The sequence below is a fragment of the Ranitomeya imitator genome, chromosome 2, assembly GCF_032444005.1.
Source record: "Ranitomeya imitator isolate aRanImi1 chromosome 2, aRanImi1.pri, whole genome shotgun sequence".
Classification (NCBI taxonomy): Eukaryota; Metazoa; Chordata; class Amphibia; order Anura; family Dendrobatidae; genus Ranitomeya; species Ranitomeya imitator.
In genome coordinates, this window is record NC_091283.1 from 155,225,418 (window position 1) to 155,246,950 (window position 21,533).

Here is a 21,533-nt window from a genome sequence, read left to right on the forward strand (position 1 = left end):
TGTGTGATTAGACAGTATATATCTGTAGGGGGGTACAGATTACTTAGGTTAACACCCCTTGTTTATTTCTCTAGCTATGTTTATGTCCCTTGTTTAACTTGATGAACATTTGTGTTTTTTAATTAACCCAACTCACGTGACTAGGCAAGAGGATGAAGTGTAATATTACAGCAAAGGGAAGTCCTCCATTCTTTACACTGCAGGTTGCACCCAGCATGATAATCCCTGCAGATGAATTACCAATGTAGTGATGGGGTCTAAGGGGTATCGTTTCTCCTTATGGAGAGTGACATACCATCTCTGGCTTGTCAAGGTAAGGAGGCTTATTCGCCATGCAATGCTCCTCTGGGAAATATAATATGCAAATTGCCTCTTCTGAGAAAAAGAGGACTTAAACTCTATAGCGCCACCTGTTGGAAGTAGCGATCCTACAAGTCACAATCAACTCTTTAACGAGTCATGCAATATGACTTAGGATAAAAGCCAAATTAGTATCTCAATTCGCAGACACGGTGTTTCGGGCTGTTGGCCCTCGTCAGTGTGAAGCATGAGAACTAATTTGGATAAATGAGAGGTGGCGCTATAGAGTTTAAGTCCTCTTTTTTTCAGAAGAGGCAATTTGCATATTATATTTCCCAGAGGAGCATTGCATGGCGAATAAGCCTCCTTACCTTGACAAGCCAGAGATGGTATGTCACTCTCCACAAGGAGAAACGATACCCCTTAGACCCCAGTCCAGAGCCTCTCACCTAGCCAAATTAGTTCTCATGCTTCGCACTGACGAGGGCCAACAGCCCGAAACACCGTGTCTGCGAATTGAGATACTAATTTGGCTTTTATCCTAAGTCATATTGCACGACTCGTTAAAGAGTTGATTGTGACTTGTAGGATCGCTACTTCCAACAGGTGGCGCTATAGAGTTTAAGTCCTCTTTTTTTTTCAGAAGAGGCAATTTGCAATGTAGTGTTATCATTCCTTAGAGCAGCGGATGAGACCCTAGTGTGAGAGTTTGGCTGCCCTGTGTACCCCCAGAGCAGGGCACAAGTGCCGTATGTGAGGATGAGCAGGATCAAGTCCTTGGTGTGAATCAGACGGTCGGTCACTGACTATTCACAGGTCAGCGGATTATAGACAGGAGGAAAGATTCTGCACTGTTAATTCACCCTTCAAGCAGTGGAGCCATGTGCACTAATCACACCCATCATCCCTGACTCCAGGAGTTCAGTCTAATCTCCTATTACACAGTGTATTACTACTCCCATCATCCCCTGACCTCAGGAGCTCACAATCTACTCTCACACAATGTGTTGTTATACTCCCATCATCATTGCCCAGGGCCGCTTGCAGGTTTTCGTGGGCCCCGAGCAAAAGAGTCTCAAGGAGCCCTTTAACACATACCACAATTAATGATGCACAGATAAGAAATATAGGTATAGTACAATGCCAAAGATTTCACTTCTTACATTAAATGAGTCATATCTATTGTAAATTCTACAATAGGTCAGAAACCAGCAAATCCTCACAGCACACAGTGCGTGCGTGGGGGGATTCAAAAGTTTTTCATTTTAGACCAGACAGTATAGTCCTCCATACAGTATTATGAGCACCACATAGTCCTTCATACAATATAATGGGCACCAAATAATCCTTCATACAGTATTATGGGCACCACATAATCCTCCATACAGTATTATGGGCACCAACTAGTCCTCCATACAGTTATGGGCACCACATAATCCTCTATAAAGTATTATGGGCACCACATAGTCCTCTATGCAGTATTATGGGCACCACATAGTCTTCCGTACAGTATTATGGGCACCACATAGTCCTCCATGCAGTATTATGGGCACCACATAGTCCTCCATGCAGTATTATGGGCACCACATAATGCTCCATTCTTAAAAATAATATATTAAAATTAAAATCCTGACTTCTACCTGTTCCTCACTTCTTCTTCCGCCTCTGCACAGATGGCGCGCTGTAGTGATGTCAGTGTGCCCTCGGCACTGAGATGTCGGAGAGTCAGAAGATGCTGGGGAGAACGGAGAGAGGCGAGGATTTGAAACCGTTTAAGGTGCGATTCAGGGCCCAGTGCCAGCGGTGGCATCGCCCCCTCCCTGGACTCACGGGTCCCATAGAGTGCTGGTGTCCAGGACCCGGGTGTGTTGGGTGTTTTGCTGTCCCTGATCCCCAGAGCTCACAATCTAATCTTGTATCACTACTCCCATCATTCCTGACCTCGGAGCTCACACTGTGTTCTCTTCTATCACACAATGTATCACTACTCCCATCATCCCTGACCCCGGAGCTGTCTGTCTGTTTTGCAGAGGCAGCAGTGATGGATTTGGCCTCTTGTCTCCACACATAGGACACTAAAGCCATGAAGCGCAGGAGGAATTAGCGGACACTTCGCCATGTTTCACTGTTGCCGTGTCTCAATTAGTCGCTGACCGGACAAAAAGAGCGATTGATTTGTCCCCTGCAGTGCATTGTGGCCGGCATTCTCTGAGGAGTCAATCGTCTCTTCAGCGGTAATCTCGACCATCCTCTCCGTACAGGCCGAGGCGCGGAACAAGCGTCCGCCACAGACCATTACCCTGCGCAGCACGCCTCTACAGCAGCCTGGGTGTTAATGGCGCGTTACACGGATAAGGCCGCTCGCTGCTGCGTTCTGCTCCGCGCCATGTCCTTCTCCCTCAATTACAAGGCTCCTCGGCCCGCTCCTCAGTGAGCACACGCAGGCGCCACGCTTGCATTAACCCTCTGCAAATCCTGTTTATTTCCATGTCATGAATTCAGCAGGCGGGCGGCATCCTGGAGCCACTGACACCATAAACCAAACCCGGTGGCGTGTTTCACATATTAAAGTGATGTGTGGAGCAAAAAAGCAGCTAAAAATACCATGAAAAACTTATTTTTCACAAGGATTCTTTGAAGCCGACCTTAACGGGTAATGTCTTCCAAGATGGAGAACAGTCCCTGGAGTTGTCACCATCCCTCCACGTCTGTGTAGACATTACACGTCTGTGTTTTGGTACAGACGGGTGGCATGCTATATATGTTGGCACCCCGCCTGTCCTCACTGTCATATCTGCCTAGTTATGGGGCACGAATGGCGGCTGTATGTGAAGCCTGTCATTGGGTGTCAGCCATCTTTCCCAGAGACTAGAGATGACTAAATGCTCTAAAACCACTGGGCCCCCAATTTTCCTGAGAATGAAGGGGCCATTGCGCTGTTTTAGTGGGTCACCGCTATGTATGGACTTCCTTTAATGCAGTAGTGAGCGGCGGCAGCGGAGCACCCCTGTACTGTGTGTATGGCTGCCATCTATGGAGTGTTCACCGGCTGTGGCGGAGTTGCCTGGTTATGCAGAAGATGGCATCACATGAGGTTTGTTCACCATGATACCCGCCGTGAGATTGGCACGGAGACGCACCTGCAGATATACTCTACTCTGCCGGCGCTAAGTCTCTGGTAATGTCTGTCCACCCACATGGCTGCAGCCGGCACTTTAATGGCGCAGTAAACTGTGAAATCTCATCTCTTTGTGTTCTCCATTTGTGCGGCTGTTGGGATAAGATCTGGCTTTTGTCGCTAGGTATCCATCAAGTAATCCTGCCATTCAGCCCGGTGACCTCGCATCACTTTCTTCCTGCGCCAGCCTTTACACGTGGGCACGGAAAGCGCAGATTATCTTGTCTCCAGGTGCCACATATCACATATTTGCCGGCAATTACGTGCGGCTCAGAGATCTGCGCATTTCTATGGGTATCCCACAGACTTAGTTTTTAGTTTGCCACTTCTTTATCTTTTCCTTTGTTTCCCTTTTTGTTCCTCTCCGCGAGCGACATCTATATATTCTCCAGACAATGGGGCGAATGCGGCAACACTTTATTATTGCATTAAAAGACGCGTTTTCTGGGAGAGGGAGGATGGATCAGCGTATCCAGGATCCTACTGTCTGGTTAATGGCGGACCCACTTACGGAAATTGGCTGCCCAGCAGAGTCTGCAGAAAGTGGGCGAACAGTAACTTGCAGCAGGGGGTTAATGGCGCAGGCTCCACCTGGTGCATCTGCCGGACTGGGGGCCCCAAGTGGTCATGTCTTATTGTGGAGACCTGGAATGAGTTAGACATCCGCATCCCCCTCCTCCCCCCACACCAGTGAGGGATTACCTCATCCTCCTGCATCCCAATACAGAAAATACCAGAGCGCTGCCTCATCCCAAACAGGGCCGCAAGGTTCCCCTCGCCTGAACTGGGCCGAACCAGCGGAGAATGAATTACACTGGAGGGGTTCTAACCAGTTCCTCCTTCGTAGACGCTGTGCAGAGGGCTTAATTTAATTAAATGGGCTTTATTGTGCAATGACTTTTAAAGGGCACCTCTTCTCCCGAAATGTGCAGAGGAAGCCAGAATCCCTGTGAGATTTGAGAAGACCCGAAATGATGGAGATGCGGATTCAGAGAAGGAAGCCGTGGTACTGAAGCTGCTGTCCCCATATATCCGATATCGGTGGTAAGAGGTGCCAGAAAATGGGCACCGCTTCTCCTATGCTGAAACAAGAATTGCATTGCCCGAATTTCAAGGCTCAGGTAGGAGGGTCCAGGGGGAGAAAAGCCCACAGGGTCCATGCTTCTGGCCAAATAGGGGGTCATCTTCCATTTACACAAGGTTTGAAAATCACCACTTACAAGTGCTTGCCGCCTGTGAATGGGAGCTCTGTATGGACTTAAAGGGATATTCTTCTCATTTCATACCTTATCGCTAGGGTTTGCCATCACTTTATCATTTGGGAGATCTGAACTTTTGTATCTCCTTGATCCCTCCGGAAACACCGTGTGATCGTGGCTCCTAAGCAGAGCAATATGTCTCCATGGTAACGGAGTACAAACAAGCGCTGTGTGCAGGCAGACCTAGCAGCTCTATGGGCCTCTACAGTCTACTGTGCAGGGGCCACGTTGCAGAGGATGCCCCCCAGAGACTGCAGCCGGCCCCAATCACCTGTGCTGCAGCGGTGCTGACATTGCCCTCTACTCTCAGGATTAGTAATGTACAATAAGCCATCACTGTATCCAGCCTACACAATCCTCTGTGACCACAGCCACGCTGATACACTGTACCAGACTCTCAGCACAGGAAGGCGGTATGGTCCAGACTAGATGCAATTGTAAAAAGCCCCCAGCCATAGTTTTCAAACTCTGCATGTAATAAAAAGCAAGCAGATGTCTTGGAAAGAAAGGTTGCAGCGTGTTTAACCCCTTAGCGACCGCCAATACGCCTTTTAACGGCGGCCGCTAAGGGTACTTAAACCACAGCGCCGTTAATTAACGGCGCTGTGGAAAAAGTAAATAGCGCCCCCCAGAGTCAGATTTTCTCCGGGGTCTCGGCTGCCGGGGGTAGCCGAGACCCCAGAGAACATGATTCGGGGTTTTTTTTTACCGACCCCGCATTTGCGATCGCCGGTAATTAACCGTTTACCGGCGATCGCAAAAAAAGCGATTTTTTTTTTATTTTTTTTATTTCTCTGTCCTCCGATGTGATCGCACATCAGAGGACAGAGAAATGGGGTCCCAGGTAGCCCCCCAATACTTGCCTATCTCCCCCGGTGCTCCACGTGGCTCCCGATGGGCGCCGCCATCTTCAAAATGGCGGGCGCATGCGCAGTGCGCCCGCCGGCCGGCACCGGGAGAATCTTTGGGGTCTCGGCTGCCGGGGGTAGCCGAGACCCCAAAGAACATGATCGGGGTTGGTTTTACCGACCCCTGTTTTGCGATCGCCGGTAATTAACTGTTTACCGGCGACTGCAAAAAAAAAGGCAAAGTGTAATTTTCTGTCCTCTGATGTGATCGCACATCAGAGGATAGAGAAATAGGGGGATTCGGGGACCCTATCATACTCACCGGTGTCCCTGGGTCCTCCTGCTGCTCCTCCTGGCTGCCAGGGAAAAGAAAATGGCGGGCGCATGCGCAGTGCGCCCTCCATCTATCGCCATCTGCTGGCCGGCAGGAGAAGAGCAGTTGGGGCTAAAATTAGGGTTAGGGTTGGGGCTAAATTCAGGGTTAGGGTTGGGGCTAAATTTAGGGTTAGGGTTGGGGCTAAATTTAGGGTTAGGCTTCTTTCACACTTATGTCGGTACGGGGCCGTCGCAATGCGTCGGCCCGACATACCGACGCACGTTGTGAAAATTGTGCACAACGTGGGCAACGGATGTAGTTTTTCAACGCATCCGCTGCCCAATCTATGTCCTGGGGAGGAGGGGGTGGAGTTACGGCCACGCATGCGCGACGTACAAAAGAACGTTACATTGAACGTTTTTTGTGCCGATGGTCCGCCAAAACACAACTGATCCAGTGCACGACGGACGCGACATGTGGCCATCCGTCACGATCCGTCGGCAATACAAGTCTATGGGCAAAAAATGCATCCTGCGGGCACATTTGCAGGATCCGTTTTTTGTCCAAAACCATGGATTGCGACGGATGCCAAACGACGCAAATGTGAAAGTAGCCTTAGGGCTAGGGTTAGGGTTGGGGCTAAAGTTAGGGCTAGGGTTGGGGCTAAAGTTAGGGTTAGAGTTGGGATTAGGGTTAGGGTTTGGATTAGGGTTGGTATTAGGGTTAGGGTTGACATTAGGGTTAGGGTTGGGATTAGGGTTGTGATTAGGGGTGTATTGGAATTAGGGTTAAGTTTGAGGTTAGGGTTGAGATTAGGATTAGGGGTGTGTTGGATTTAGGGTTTTGATTAGGGTTATGGTTAGGGTTGACATTAGGGTTGTTTTGGGGTAAGGGTTGTGATTATCGTTAGGGTTAGTGATTAGGATTATGGATCTGGTTGGGATTAGGGTTAAGGGTGTGTTGGGGTTAGGGTTGGAGCTAGAATTGGGGGGGTTTCCACTGTTTAGGTACATCAGGGGGTCTCCAAACACGACAGCCAATTTTGCGCTCAAAAAGTCAAATGGTGCTCCCTCCCTTCTGAGCTCTGTCGTGCGCCCAAACAGTGGGTTACCCCCATATGGGGCATCAGCGTACTCGGGATAAATTGGACAACAACTTTTGGGGTCCAATTTCTCCTGTTACCCTTGTGAAAATAAAAACTTGGGCTACAAAATCTTTTTTGTGGAAAAAAAAATATTTTTTTTATTTTCACAACTCTGCATTCTAAACTTCTGTGAAGCACTTGGGCATTCAAAGTTCTCACCACACATCTAGATAAGTTCCTTGGGGGGTCTAGTTTCCAAAACGGGGTCACTTGTGGGGGGTTGCTACTGTTTAGGTACACCAGGGGCTCTGCAAACGCAACATAACGCCCACAGACCATCCTATCTAAGTCTGCATTCCAAAACGGCGCTCCTTCCCTTCCGAGCTCTGCCGTGCGCCCAAACAGTGGTTTACCCCCACATATGGGGCATCAGCGTACTCGGGATAAATTGGACAACAACTTTAGTGGTCCAATTTCTCCTGTTACCCTTGTGAAAATAAAAACTTGTGGGCTACAAAATCTTTTTTGTGGAAAACAATTTTTTTTAATTTTCACGGCTCAACGTTATAAACTTCTGTGAAGCACATGGGGGTTCAAAGTGCTCACCACACATCTAGATAAGTTCCTTAAGGGGTCTAGTTTCCAAAATGGTGTCACTTGTGGGGGGTTTCCACTGTTTAGGCACATCAGGGGCTCTCCAAACGCGACATGGCGTCCAATCTCAATTCCAGACAATTCTACATTGAAAGAGTAAAACGGCACTCCTTCCCTTCCAAGCTCTGCGGTGCGCCCAAACAGTGGTTTACCCTCACATATTGGGTATCGACGTACTCAGGAGAAATTGCACTACAACTTTTGTGGTCTAATTTCTCCTGTTAGCCTTGTGAAAATAAAAATTTGGGGGCAAAAAGATCATTTTTGTGTAAACAAATGCGATTTTTTTATTTTCACGGCTCTACGTTATAAACTTCTGTGATATAGAAAAATCAGCCGCACTCTTATGGTATATCTTTGCAAAAATGTGATATATTTATTCACATGTGTTAAGACAAAATTTTCATATATATACACACACACAGCAGGCAGTATAAACGAAGTAGTAACGTTTCGACCCTGCCTCGGGTCTTTCTCAAACTGCGTTTTCTAGATAGTGTGAAAAATAAGAAGTGTGGTCCCTTTAAGGGCTCCTATTGTGGTGTCAGGTCGTCCTGCTTCTGTGGTAATTTATGGTTACATTTCTGTTTTTACACTTGTGAAAATAAAAAAAAATGGTTCTGAATTAAAATGTTTGCAAAAAAAAGTTAAATGTTCATTTTTTCCTTCCACATTGTTTCAGTTCCTGTGAAGCACGTAAAGGGTTAATAAACTTCTTGAATGTGGTTTTGAGAACCTTGAGGGGTGTAGTTTTTAGAATGGTGTCACACTTCGTTATTATCTATCATATAGACCCCTCAAAATGACTTCAAATGTGATGTGGTCCCTAAAAAAAAATGGTGTTGTGAAAATGAGAAATTGCTGGTGAACTTTTAACCCTTAACTCCCTAACAAAATTTCCAAAATTGTGCTGATGTAAAGTAGACATGTGGGAAATGTTATTTATTAACTATTTTTCGTGACATATCTCTCTGATTTAAGGGCATAAAAATACAAAGTTTGGAAATTGCAAAATTTTAAAAAATTTTCGCCATATTTCCGTTTTTTTCATAAATAATCGCAAGTAATATCGAAGAAATGTTACCACTAACATGAAGTACAATATGTCACGAAAAAACAATCTCAGAATCAGCGGGATCCGTTGAAGCGTTCCAGAGTTATAACCTCATAAAGTGACAGTGGTCAGAATTGCAAAAATTGGCTCGGTCATTAAGTACCAAATTGGCTCTGTCACTAAGGGGTTAATTGATCCTTTGTAATGGTATTTACCTAGAGGGGTGGTAATATCTGCAGAAGACGCCCCCTCCTTCCTCCTGGATGAGATCTCCTCGCTGGCATCGCGCCCAATGACGTTATTGTAGGAATTCAGAGGAAAATTCTTGGCGAGTGGTCCGCTCCAGCGAGAGCGGTGTGTTCATGTAGCGCGGAGACAGCGGGCCATAATGTAGAGCTCCAGAAAGGGGGTACTTCTCTTACGTAACGTACATCTGCACTGTCATGTATGTTCACACTCTAGGGGCTCCTGTACCCCCTCATCTTGCGCCCCATTGTCCTGCTTCCCCTGCCCAAACCCCAGTGTCTCGTCCTTTTCCCAATCTCCAGTGCATTCCAGGCCTTGACGCCTTCCCGTAGATCGCGTATAATTCATGCTGTACCGTCCATACATCATGTCTTGGCAACACCATGGTGTGCGCTGTACTGTAACCAGGTGGTCAGAGCCCCCCACTGCTATCATTCTAGAGGACCGGTGTGTGGGGGCAGGGTACAAGTCAGGAGGCTATTATGGGGTGATTCAATTTGGACAGCAGCGCCTGACCGTCCGGGTCTTGATGATGCAAAAACGGCGGCGCAAACTCGCTAAGCTTTTTGGTTTGCAGATAAATCCAACCTTAACACATGCTTGGGTGTGCAGCAAAATGGGCCTCTAACACTCGCCATAAAAGGGATTGTTTGGCGCCAGGATCACCTCACTTTGCATTGAGAGGTGAGCAGCAGCAATGCCATCGTGCCAGCATGTACCTGCCGGGTCGTGTGCACGATCGCAAGGTGTTGTCCCCCTGCTGATAATGCACTCATCCCAACAGGTATGGTAGATGGCAAGTCATTGGCACTGTTCACCTCCCAACCTGCAAGCATCTCAGACAACCCCTTTAACTATGGCACATTGCACAGTATGTCAGTGCATTTTTCAGCCATGTTGTGCTTGCAACATGTGAATTCAGCCCCAACGAAGAATAGTGTGTGTTCATGGTTGCAGCCATGTGGTCACCTACCCGTTTTTTGTATCTGTAAGGACGCACAATTTTGCATAGGAGCTGCAGGCACAAAACGGAAAGATTTGTAAGTTGGCCTCTTTGATTTAAAGAAAAAAAAAATACATTTGTTAATTTAAAAAAAATTGCAAAAGTCTACAAAACCATTGATGGCGAAAAACCTCAGCTGCCACTTTCTTCCCGTTCCCGATAAAGTGCCTAATTAGTTTTTCAAGTAGTTGGAGTTAAAGTGCAGCTAGGCGCTTCAAGACGTTACAAATTGGCGGAGAAGATCAAACGGTGCGAGTCACCGCTAGGGTCGCTCCCCGAGAATGTCTGCAGGTTTTGTGTAGCCTTAAAAAACTAGAAAGGGGTTATTGAAGATTTTTAGCTATGACCCGTAAACAGCAATCCTTCTAATCTAGGGATAGTGACTGTAATTCTGCGTGCAGCCCTTATATAAGACCATCTTCCGTATCTGGCCGTCCGGGGCGGTCCTGGTCGGTACAGTGAGCACTCTCGTATCTGGTCTCTCGTAATCCCCGGGCCGTCACTTTGTGTTATCTGTGGATGCTCCTTCATTTCGATTTCTCATCTCCCGCGCTTTACGGCGTAATCATGGATTCTGCAGTTTCACCATCGACCGGCGAGAGTGAAAATGAGGTTAAAAGTTTAGAGTAAATTGCTGTTACCATAAAACCATCAGCCGCTGTTAACGGGAGAAGTCGATGCGCCACTTGTTTATGGGAAATAAATGCTCTTAACAGAGACGCGCTGATCGGATTCACCTCGCCGCCCTCCATCCGTCAGAGGCAACCGAAAGGCGGCTGTAGTAAAATATGATGGGAATGGCGCCCATGGGCTGTGTACATGATCCGGAGCTGTCACCCGCGATGTCACCACTGCTCGTTCAGGATGACTGAGGCCGGAATATGGCAGTGACGCCGCTCATCTCTACAGGGAGGCAAAGGGCCAACAGTTTGGGAGAATATTTCATCTAATTTCAAACGCACCAACAATCCTGTGCCGTATCTGTAGGATATGGATCTATATGTAGTATGAGTGAGAAAGGGAGATGGTACTATCTGTGCCTGCATAACATACACGGTACCTACAGGCTTTACAGCGGGAGACAGTATTATATATGGCTATGTCATTTACAGGGGAAGACAAGGAGGCAATACCATCTGTTCCAACATCATTTACAGTTGGAGACAGTACTATTTTTACCTATATTTATGGGGATGCAGTACTATCTGTTCCCACATCACTTACAGCAGGGGTGGGGAACCTCAGCCAGTCTACGGCCCTCGATGACCTTTTATCCGGCCTATGGGCAGATTCCCGGGGACCACCGCAGTGCTTGGGCCAGCAGCAGCTGTATTTTAATTGGCCGCCAGTCCATTCATTTCTTCTTATGTAAGCACGCGTATGCTGCGTTCTCTACTGAATGCTGAGGCGCATGCAATCAAAGATGATCTGACACCAGTGTCGGAACGTACCTTGTGGGCGGAGTTAGCACGCGATTTATACGTCCCCCAACGTATGGTACAAATATCCAATTGGCCCTTGGCAGAAAAAAGATTCCCCACCCCTGATTTACAGAGAGGTAGTACCAACATGAGTTAAAGGAGGAGACTATGTATTATTTGTAGCCATGTCATTTATTGGAGAGACAAGGGGGAAAATACTATCTGTGCCTGCGCCATTTACAGCAGGAGACGGGACGATCTGTTCATTTACATATACTGCCTCTCTGTAAATGAATGTATGTATAGATAGCATGTCTCCTTGTTAGCTCTATAAATAATGAAATAATGTAGGCACCAATAATACTCTGCCTTACATCCCTGTAAATTATGTAGGTACGGCTAGTTCTCTAAGTACATAACTTACAGTAGGAGATGGAGGCAGCACTGTGTCACTAGGCATGGGGGTCTCTAATCCTGGGCGCAGCATAGCACTATTATGCTGGGCCCAGCTTGGTGCCGTTATCCTGGGCCAGTCGTTGGGGCTTGGTGCTGTTATCCTGGGCCAGTCGTTGGGGCTTCGTGCTGTTATCCTGGGCACAGCATGGTGCCGGGGCAGGCGGCGGAGCTTGGGGACATTATCCTGGGCACAGGGTGGTGTCGGGGGAGGCGGCGGGGCTTGATGCCGTATGCTGGGCTCAGTGTGGTGCCATTATGCAGGATTTGGTGCAGTTATCCTGGACACAGTATAGTGTCGGGGCAGGCTGCAGGGCTTGGTGCCGTAATGCTGGGCGCAGCGTGGTTCCGGGGCAGGTGGTACGGGGCTTGATGTCGTTATCGTGGGCGCAGCTTGGTGCAGTTATCCTGGGCGCAGCTCGGTGCTGGGGTAGGCGGTGGGGCTTGGTGCCATTATCCTGGGCGCAGCATGGTGACAGGGCAGGGTTTGATGCAGTTATCTTGGGCGTAGTGTGGTTTCGGGGCAGGCGGCGGGGCTGGGTGCCATTATCCTGGGTGCAGCATGGTGCCGGGGCACGCAGCAGGGCTCATTGCTGTTATCCTGGGCACAGCGCATGGTGCTGCGGCAGGCAGCGGGGCTCAGTGCCATTATATTGGGCGCGGTGTGGTGCCAGGGCAGGCGGCGGGGCTCAGTGCCGTTATCCTGGGTGCAGCGTGGTGCTGGGGCAGTCGGCGGGGCTCAGTGCCTTTATCCTGGGCGCAGCGTGGTGCCGGGGCTTGGGGCCTTTATCCTGGGCGCAGCGTGGTGCCGGGGCAGGCGGCGGGGCTTGAGGCCTTAATCCTGGGCGCAGCGTGGTTCCGTTATCCTCGGAGCAGTGTAGTGCCAGGGCAGGCGGTGGGGCTCGGTGCCGTTATCCTAGGTGCAGCGTGGTGCCGGGGCAGAGTTTGGTGCAGTTATCCTCGGCGCAGTGTGGTGCCGGGCAGGGCTCGGTGCCGTTATCCTCAGCGCAGTGTGGTGCCGGGGCAGGCGGCGGGACTCGGTGCCGTTATCCTGGGCGCAGTGTGGTGCCAGGGCTCGGTGCCGTTATCTTCGGCGCGGCGTGGTTCCGTTATCCTGGGCGCATTGTGGGCCCGGGCAGGTGGCGGGGCTCGATGCCGTTATCCTGGGCTCAGTGTGGGGCCGGGCAGGCTGTGGGGCTTGGTGCCGTTATCCTGGGCGCAGTGTGGTGTCGGGGCAGGAGGCAGGCTCGGTGCTGTTTTCCTGGGCGCAGTGTGATGTCGGGGCAGGCGGCAGGGCTCGGTGCCGTTATCCTGGGCTCAGTGTGGGGCCGGGCAGGGGGCGGGGCTCGGTGCCGTTATCCTGGGTGCAGCGTGGTTCCGTTATCCTGGGCGCAGTGTGGTGCCGGGGCAGGCGGCGGGGCTCGGTGCCGTTATCCTGGGCGCAGTGTGGTGCCGGGCAGGCGGCGGGGCTCGGTGCCGTTATCCTGGGCGCAGTGTGGTGCCGGGCAGGCGGCTGGATTTGGTACCATAATGCTGGGCGCAGTGTAGGGCCGGGCAGGCCTCGGTGCCGTTATGCTGAGCGCAGTGTGGTGCCGGGGCAGGCGGCGGAGCTCAGTGCTGTTATCCTGGGTGCAGTGTGGTGACGGGGCAGGTGGCGGGGCTTGGTGTAGGTGCGGTGGGGCTCGGTGCCGTTATCCTGGGCGCTGCGTGGTTCCGTTATCCTGGGCGTAGTGTGGGGCCAGGCAGGGCTCGGTGCCGTTATCCTGGGCGCAGTGTGGTTCCGTTATCCTGGGCGTAGTGTGGGGCCGGGCAGGGATCGGTGCCGTTATCCTGGGCGCAGTGTGGTTCCGTTATCCTGGGCGTAGTGTGGGGCCGGGCAGGGATCGGTGCCGTTATCCTGGGCGCAGTGTGGTTCCGTTATCCTGGGCGCAGTGTGGGGCCGGGCAGGCGGCGGGGCTCGGTGCCGTTATCCTGGGCGCAGTGTGGGGTCGGGCAGGCGGCGGGGCTCGGTGCCGTTATCCTGGGCGCAGTGTGGGGCCGGGCAGGCGGCGGGGTTCGGTGCCGTTATCCTGGGCGCAGTGTGGTTCCGTTATCCTGGGCGTAGTGTGGGGCTGGACAGGGCTCGGTGCCGTTATCCTGGGCGCAGTGTGGGGCCGGTGCAGGCGGCGGGGCTCGGTGCCGTTATCCTGGGTGCAGTGTAGGGCCGGGCAGGCGGCGGGGCTCGGTGCCGTTATCCTGGGTGCAGTGTAGGGCCGGGCAGGCGGCAGGGCTCGGTGCCGTTATCCTGGGCTCAGTGTGGGGCCGGGCAGGGGGCGGGGCTCGGTGCCGTTATCCTGGGTGCAGCGTGGTTCCGTTATCCTGGGCGCAGTGTGGTGCCGGGGCAGGCGGCGGGGCTCGGTGCCGTTATCCTGGGCGCAGTGTGGTTCCGTTATCCTGGGCGTAGTGTGGGGCCGGGCAGGGATCGGTGCCGTTATCCTGGGCGCAGTGTGGTTCCGTTATCCTGGGCGTAGTGTGGGGCCGGGCAGGGATCGGTGCCGTTATCCTGGGCGCAGTGTGGTTCCGTTATCCTGGGCGCAGTGTGGGGCCGGGCAGGCGGCGGGGCTCGGTGCCGTTATCCTGGGCGCAGTGTGGGGTCGGGCAGGCGGCGGGGCTCGGTGCCGTTATCCTGGGCGCAGTGTGGGGCCGGGCAGGCGGCGGGGTTCGGTGCCGTTATCCTGGGCGCAGTGTGGTTCCGTTATCCTGGGCGTAGTGTGGGGCTGGGCAGGGCTCGGTGCCGTTATCCTGGGCGCAGTGTGGGGCCGCTGCAGGCGGCGGGGCTCGGTGCCGTTATCCTGGGTGCAGTGTAGGGCCGGGCAGGCGGCGGGGCTTGGTGCCGTTATCCTGGGCGCAGTGTGGTTCCGTTATCCTGGGTGTAGTGTGGGGCCGGGCAGGGCTCGGTGCCGTTATCCTGGGCGCAGTGTGGGGCCGGGCAGGCGGCGCGGGGCTCGGTGCCGTTATCCTGGGTGCAGTGTGGTGCCGGGCAGGCGGCGGGGCTCGGTGCCGTTATCCTGGGCGCAGTGTGGTGCCAGGGCTCGGTGCCGTTATCTTCGGCGCGGTGTGGTTCCGTTATCCTGGGCGCATTGTGGGCCCGGGCAGGTGGCGGGGCTCGATGCCGTTATCCTGGGCTCAGTGTGGGGCCGGGCAGGCTGTGGGGCTCGGTGCCGTTATCCTGGGCGCAGTGTGGTGTCGGGGCAGGAGGCAGGCTCGGTGCTGTTTTCCTGGGCGCAGTGTGGTGCCGGGGCAGGCGGCAGGGCTCGGTGCCGTTATCCTGGGCTCAGTGTGGGGCCGGGCAGGCGGCGGGGCTCGGTGCCGTTATCCTGGGTGCAGCGTGGTTCCGTTATCCTTGGCGCAGTGTGGTGCCGGGGCAGGCGGCGGGGCTCGGTGCCGTTATCCTGGGCGCAGTGTGGTGCCGGGCAGGTGGCGGGGCTCGGTGCCGTTATCCTGGGCGCAGTGTGGTGCCGGGGCAGGCGGCGGGGCTCGGTGCCGTTATCTTGGGCGCAGTGTGGTGCCGGGCAGGTGGCGGGGCTCGGTGCCGTTATCCTGGGCGCAGTGTGGTGCCGGGCAGGCGGCTGGGCTTGGTACCATAATGCTGGGCGCAGTGTAGGGCCGGGCAGGCCTCGGTGCCGTTATCCTGGGCGCAGTGTGGTTCCGTTATCCTGGGCGTAGTGTGGGGCAGGCGGCGGGGCTCGGTGCCGTTATCTTGGGCGCAGTGTGGGGCCCGGCAGGCGGCGGGCTCGGTGCCGTTATCCTGGGCGCAGTGTGGGGCCCGGCAGGTGGCGGGCTCGGTGCCGTTATCCTGCGCGCAGTGTGGTGCCGGGGCAGGCGGCGGGGCTCGGTGCCGTTATCCTGGGCGCAGTGTAGTGCCGGGCAGGCGGCGGGGCTGGGTGCCGTTATCCTGGGCGCAGTGTGGTGCCGGGCAGGTGGCGGGGCTTGGTGCCGTTATCCTGGGCGCAGTGTGGTGCCGGGCAGGCGGCGGGGCTCGGTGCCGTTATCCTGGGTGCAGCGTGGTTCCGTTATCCTGGGCGCAGTGTGGTGCCGGGGCAGGCGGCGGGGCTCGGTGCCGTTATCTTGGGCGCAGTGTGGGGCCCGGCAGGCGGCGGGCTCGGTGCCGTTATCCTGGGCGCAGTGTGGGGCCCGGCAGGTGGCGGGCTCGGTGCCGTTATCCTGCGCGCAGTGTGGTGCCGGGGCAGGCGGCGGGGCTCGGTGCCGTTATCCTGGGCGCAGTGTGGTGCCGGGCAGGCGGCTGGGCTTGGTACCTTAATGCTGGGCGCAGTGTAGGGCCGGGCAGGCCTCGGTGCCGTTATGCTGAGCGCAGTGTGGTGCCGGGGCAGGCGGCGGGGCTCAGTGCTGTTATCCTGGGCGCAGTGTGGTGACGGGGCAGGTGGCGGGGCTTGGTGTAGGTGCGGCGGGGCTCGGTGCCGTTATCCTGGGCGCTGCGTGGTTCCGTTATCCTGGGCGTAGTGTGGGGCCAGGCAGGGCTCGGTGCCGTTATCCTGGGCGCAGTGTGGTTCCGTTATCCTGGGCGTAGTGTGGGGCCGGGCAGGGATCGGTGCCGTTATCCTGGGCGCAGTGTGGTTCCGTTATCCTGGGCGTAGTGTGGGGCTGGGCAGGGCTCGGTGCCGTTATCCTGGGCGCAGTGTGGGGCCGGGCAGGCGGCGGGGCTCGGTGCCGTTATCCTGGGTGCAGTGTAGGGCCGGGCAGGCGGCGGGGCTTGGTGCCGTTATCCTGGGCGCAGTGTGGGCCCGTTATCCTGGGCGTAGTGTGGGGCCGGGCAGGGTGCCGTTATCCTGGGCGCAGTGTGGGGCCGGGCAGGTGCCGCGGGGCTCGGTGCCGTTATCCTGGGTGCAGTGTGTGCCGGGCAGGCAGCGCGGGGCTCGGTGCCGTTATCCTGGGTGCAGTGTAGGGCCGGGCAGGCGACGGGGCTCGGTGCCGTTATCCTGGGCGCAGTGTGGGGCCGGGCAGGGCTCGGTGCCGTTATCCTGCGCGCAGTGTGGGGCCCGGCAGGCGGCGGGCTCGGTGCCGTTATCCCGGGCACAGTGTGGGGCCCAGCAGGCAGCGGGGCTCGGTGCCGTTATCCTGGGCGTAGTGTGGGGCCCGGCAGGCGGCGGGCTCGGTGCCGTTATCCTGGGCGCAGAGTGGGGCCCGGCAGGAGGCGGGGCTCGGTGCCGTTATCCTGGGCGTAGTGTGGGGCCCGGCAGGCGGCGGGCTCGGTGCCGTTATCCCGGGCACAGTGTGGGGCCCGGCAGGAGGCGGGGCTCGGTTCCGTTATCCTGGGCGTCGCTTGGTGGCGGGGCTCGGTGCCGTTATCCTGGGCGCAGAGTGGGGCCCGGCAGGCGGCGGGGCTCGGTTCCGTTATCCTGGGCGTCGCTTGGTGGCGGGGCGTCGGTGAGGGTAACAGTGCAGGGGGCGTTCCCCGTGTGTCATCACTGAGGCTGAGGGGCCCTTTGTGAGCAGCCTCCTGCCCAGCAGCACACACAGGCCACCGGATGGACTGAGGTCCGCACCTCCAGCCGCCGCTCAGGAGCTTCTGCCCCGGTGTAGGAACCCCCGTGAGACTGGGGGCGCAGCCGCCGGAGCCCCCGCCTCCTGCCCCTCGCTCGCACGGAGTCTGCGCCGCTCCTTTCCTGGCTCGGGGACTTCTTGGATCCATGAAGTTCAGGGAGTCTTCGGAGGGTCTGAGTCGTTCTCCATTCGCAGCGCGGGGCGACGCCGTCCTGTCTCCCGGACTCTCGCCCCGGCCTGTCCCGCGCCGAACTAATTCGCATGTTGGAGGGAGAGAAAATCGTCGTCAACCGCCCCCGGAGGAAAAAAAGACCCCGCGAGTCCTGCGTCCAGCACCGAAAAATGCTGGAGATCTGCCTGAAGCTGGTGGGCTGCAAATCCAAGAAGGGGCTGTCGTCGTCCTCCAGCTGCTATCTGGAAGGTGAGACCCGGGGAGGATGGAGGAGGGGGCGCAGCTCCCGGGCCCCTCTCCTAGGCCCCAGCTCGGGTCTGGCAGGCAGCAGCTGCCCCCTCCTCCTGTCTCCGCAGGCAAAACAATGCACAAACTTGTCGGGGGAGGGGGGCAACTTTTAAAGGGCCAGTGACAGTGAAGTCCACGTCTTGTAATAGTGCGGAGGGCAGCGATCAGTCACATGGGGGGCAATGTCCCAGCTATGGAGAGATCTGACCCAGCGAGTAATAAGCTGCATTCAGCTGAATAGAAACCCTATGCCTTATGGGCCTCTTCAGGTGGATGCAAGCTACTGCTCCCTGTTATCAGACATGTTGGTTAGTTACTGTGGAACTGGCAAAAATAATCTATTTTCCCGTGTTATCAGCCATTTCAGTGGAAGAATGGGAGTATTCTTTAGGTTGCATATTTCTAGTGCTGAGATCCAACTTGTGGTACTCCAGCTGTTAAAACACTACAACTCCCAGCATGCCCAGACAGCTGCCACAGGTTGGAGGCCACTGCTCCAGAGATATTTCCATCTCTATATACAACTGTTCTCATCCTCTGCAGAGCCTCCAGGCTTTAGGGTTACCGGCCCTTTAAATGTGTGGGCCCCTGCATTGGCCATCCGCTGGCATGTAGTGGCTCTCCGCCACCTTTGAGCAGAGGCGGGCGTCCTCCGCGGACCTCACCTTACATGGTAAAGTCTCAGTACGCCATCTCTTAGGATACGGTCCAGAAGCGCTCGGCGGCCCAGGAGTTTCCATTGTGTTTAACTCCTGAGAGGAGACGGCGCTTAAGATCCAAGCAGGCAACAATCTCACAAGAAAACAGCGATGTACTAGCACTTTAAGGCGAGATCACATGACAAGATAGTGGAAGGAAACCACTAACATCTTGTAAACTCCAATTGTGGAACTTGTCAAGTACCCGCCGTCCCTTTAAGGGCATCTAGGTACTGGATAACAATGAATATGGCCACCAGTATCATCCTGGCTAAGGATGTCACCCAGCTTTTCTGGCACTCTGAGTGGCTAAGCTCTTGCTGCTGTGTTCCTAGGCAGGCTTAAAGGAAAGTTGTCTGACCACTTCTGTTGTGGAGTTAGTGGTTGTCATCCTACTCTCCGAGTCCGGATTGGCAAGCAGTGAGGAAGGGGCAAGGCAGATTTATCATTCTGAGGCCAGGTAAAGTTGGGTGACAAGCAGGCGCGTCAGCCATATTGGTCGTCACCCCGCTTTCCTAGCATGTCAGACGACTTTGCATAAATTTGCTGCTTTATGTTTCCACAAATGACTGTAAACACAAATCTCGCCTGGAGTGCGCCAATGTCGCCAGGATGCGGCTCGGAGAATTCATGAGGGTTTATTATAAAGGCATGTGACACATCCTCCATGTTGGTTTGCAGTGCATCATGGTACATGTAGTTTACAGGTGGGATGATGGAGTTCAGCATAGACCGGTTCCTTCCTGTGTTCCTTGGAGTGGAAAATTCTTCACTTTGTAGTTCCTCTCCATTTTCAAGATCTCTGCTTGCTGTCCGTGTATAGTTACAGGCTTGAATCCTGTCCTGACTACACATGAGCGGCTTATTGCAATGTATCAGTTGTGGCTGCACCACTATAAAAAAAAACAAAAAAAAACCTGCAACTGAGAGCTGGCGTGCTGGGGGTAGTAGTATCAACACAAGATGGATATATTTTCAGCTCTTTCTTTGCGTCCTAATTAGTGATGAGCGTGTGTGCTGGGATAAGATGTTATCTGAGCATGCTCGGGTGCTAACAGAGTTTCTTCGGCTGCATGTCCTGCAATCCTTTCTTGTGTTGTGGCTGTATAACAGCCATGAGACATGCAGCCGCGGGGACTCGAACATAGTTTTCGAGCAAGCCGAAGACAATTAGCACCTGAGCATGCTCATATAACACCTTATCCGAGCACGTTCCCTCTGGATGCAGCTGTGACAGACCCTCAGCTGTAAAAGGACTGAGTGCGTATAGAGCAGTCCAGTCACGGCTCTTGCAGAATTTTGCTGCCTTTTACATTACCACATATTTGTCTTTTAGGTGACGGCCCTATAGATGGCGGCCTTATTGTAGTCACCTTAGCTTTCCAGCCAGTTAGACTTTTGTCAAATGGCCGTCATAGGTCTTGTAAGTCGCGGTGAGCCCGTAATCACAGATCCGCCGTCTCTTGTTATTATTTCCTTTCTTCCTGTTGAATCAGTCCTGAGTGGGTGATCTCCCTCCAGCCACATCCTGGTGTGTGACCCTTCTCCGGCAACCCATCCTCCACATGCTCTCTGGTAGAGTGGCACATAGGCTGGTGATCTGGTCTGGCACCCTGCCATGGCCAGGTTCCCTGATACAATGTGTCTGCAAGGCAATGTCTCCCGACCAATCAAATGCCGAAATGCAGTTCTGCACCCAATAGCTCCAGAGTCATAGTGTGGGGCCCTGTATTCCAGAGTCATAGTGTGGGGCCCTGTAGCTGTGTTGTCATAGTGTGGTGCCCCATGGCTGCAGGGTCATAGTGTGGGGCCCCGGAGCTGCAGGGTCATAGTGTGGGGCCCCGGAGCTGCAGGGTCACAGTGTGGGGCCCCGGAGCTACAGGGTCATAGTGTGGGGCCCTGGGGCTGCAGGGTCATAGTGTGGGGCACCGGAGCTGCAGGGTCATAGTGTGGGGCACCGGAGCTGCAGGGTCATAGTGTGGGGCACCGGAGCTTCAGGGTCATCGTGTGGGGCACTGGAGCTGCAGGGTCATAGTGTGGGGCCCCGGAGCTGCAGGGCCACAGTGTGGGGCCCCGGAGCTACAGGGTCATAGTGTGGGGCCCTGGGGCTGCAGGGTCATAGTGTGGGGCACCGGAGCTGCAGGGTCATAGTGTGGGGCACCGGAGCTGCAGGGTCATAGTGTGGGGCACCGGAGCTGCAGGGTCATCGTGTGGGGCACTGGAGCTGCAGGGTCATAGTGTGGGGCCCCGGAGCTGCAGGGCCACAGTGTGGGGCCCCGGAGCTACAGGGTCATAGTGTGGGGCCCTGGGGCTGCAGGGTCATAGTGTGGGGCACCGGAGCTGCAGGGTCATAGTGTGGGGCACCGGAGCTGCAGGGTCATAGTGTGGGGCACCGGAGCTGCAGGGTCATAGTGTGGGGCCCTGGGGCTGCAGGGTCATAGTGTGGGGCACCGGAGCTGCAGGGTCATAGTGTGGGGCACCAGAGCTGCAGGGTCATAGTGTGGGGCACCGGAGCTGCAGGGTCATAGTGTCGGCATTTGTACCACTCCTGACCTGATGCTCTGTTCTGCTTTGGGGCCCCACTCCCTCGCCTGTCTGTGAACTTCGTCTTCTCCCCAATCCCCTTCTCATGTGACGCATCTTTTTTCTCTCCTGAAATACTCTGTGTTGCTGAGAAATCTTTTTTGCTATGTCTGCACATCTGATACTGAGAAAGACCTTTATGTAGTAAGGTCTACTGAGCAGCACAGAGTACTTCAGGAAAGGAGTGTGGTGTTCTTTTGGGAGGTACATTCTGAGGGTTACAGAGGAGAAAACAAGGTTCCCAGCAGCACAAAGTATTTAAACAAAAAAGAAAATGCTGAACTTGAGGGAGGTGACAGACTGAGATTTGCTTAGTGGAGACCCTCAGTAGATCAGGAGGGCAGTGGGCAGACCTAGCGCTCTCCTGATATCCTCTGTGCTGCTGTGGCGATTATTCTGTCTGTCACTTCCTGAAGATCTGATTTCACCCTGACT

General features: G+C 54.4%; 1 protein-coding gene across 2 annotated transcripts in view; it reads left to right on the forward strand.

Annotated features, from left to right (window-relative positions):
- The window catches only part of ABL1 (ABL proto-oncogene 1, non-receptor tyrosine kinase), a 102,593-nt gene that overhangs the window by 64,094 nt on the left and 16,966 nt on the right, over positions 1–21,533 (forward strand). Inside the window, exon 1 of one of the 2 annotated variants that reach the window (XM_069747528.1) lies at positions 17,275–17,778. The exons of the other annotated variant lie outside the window; for it this stretch is intronic. Within the exon in view, the coding sequence (XP_069603629.1) occupies positions 17,619–17,778 (160 nt within the window). The 5' untranslated portion in view covers positions 17,275–17,618. Of the gene's footprint in view, positions 1–17,274; positions 17,779–21,533 lie in introns of those variants that run through there. 2 annotated transcript variants of the gene reach the window in all.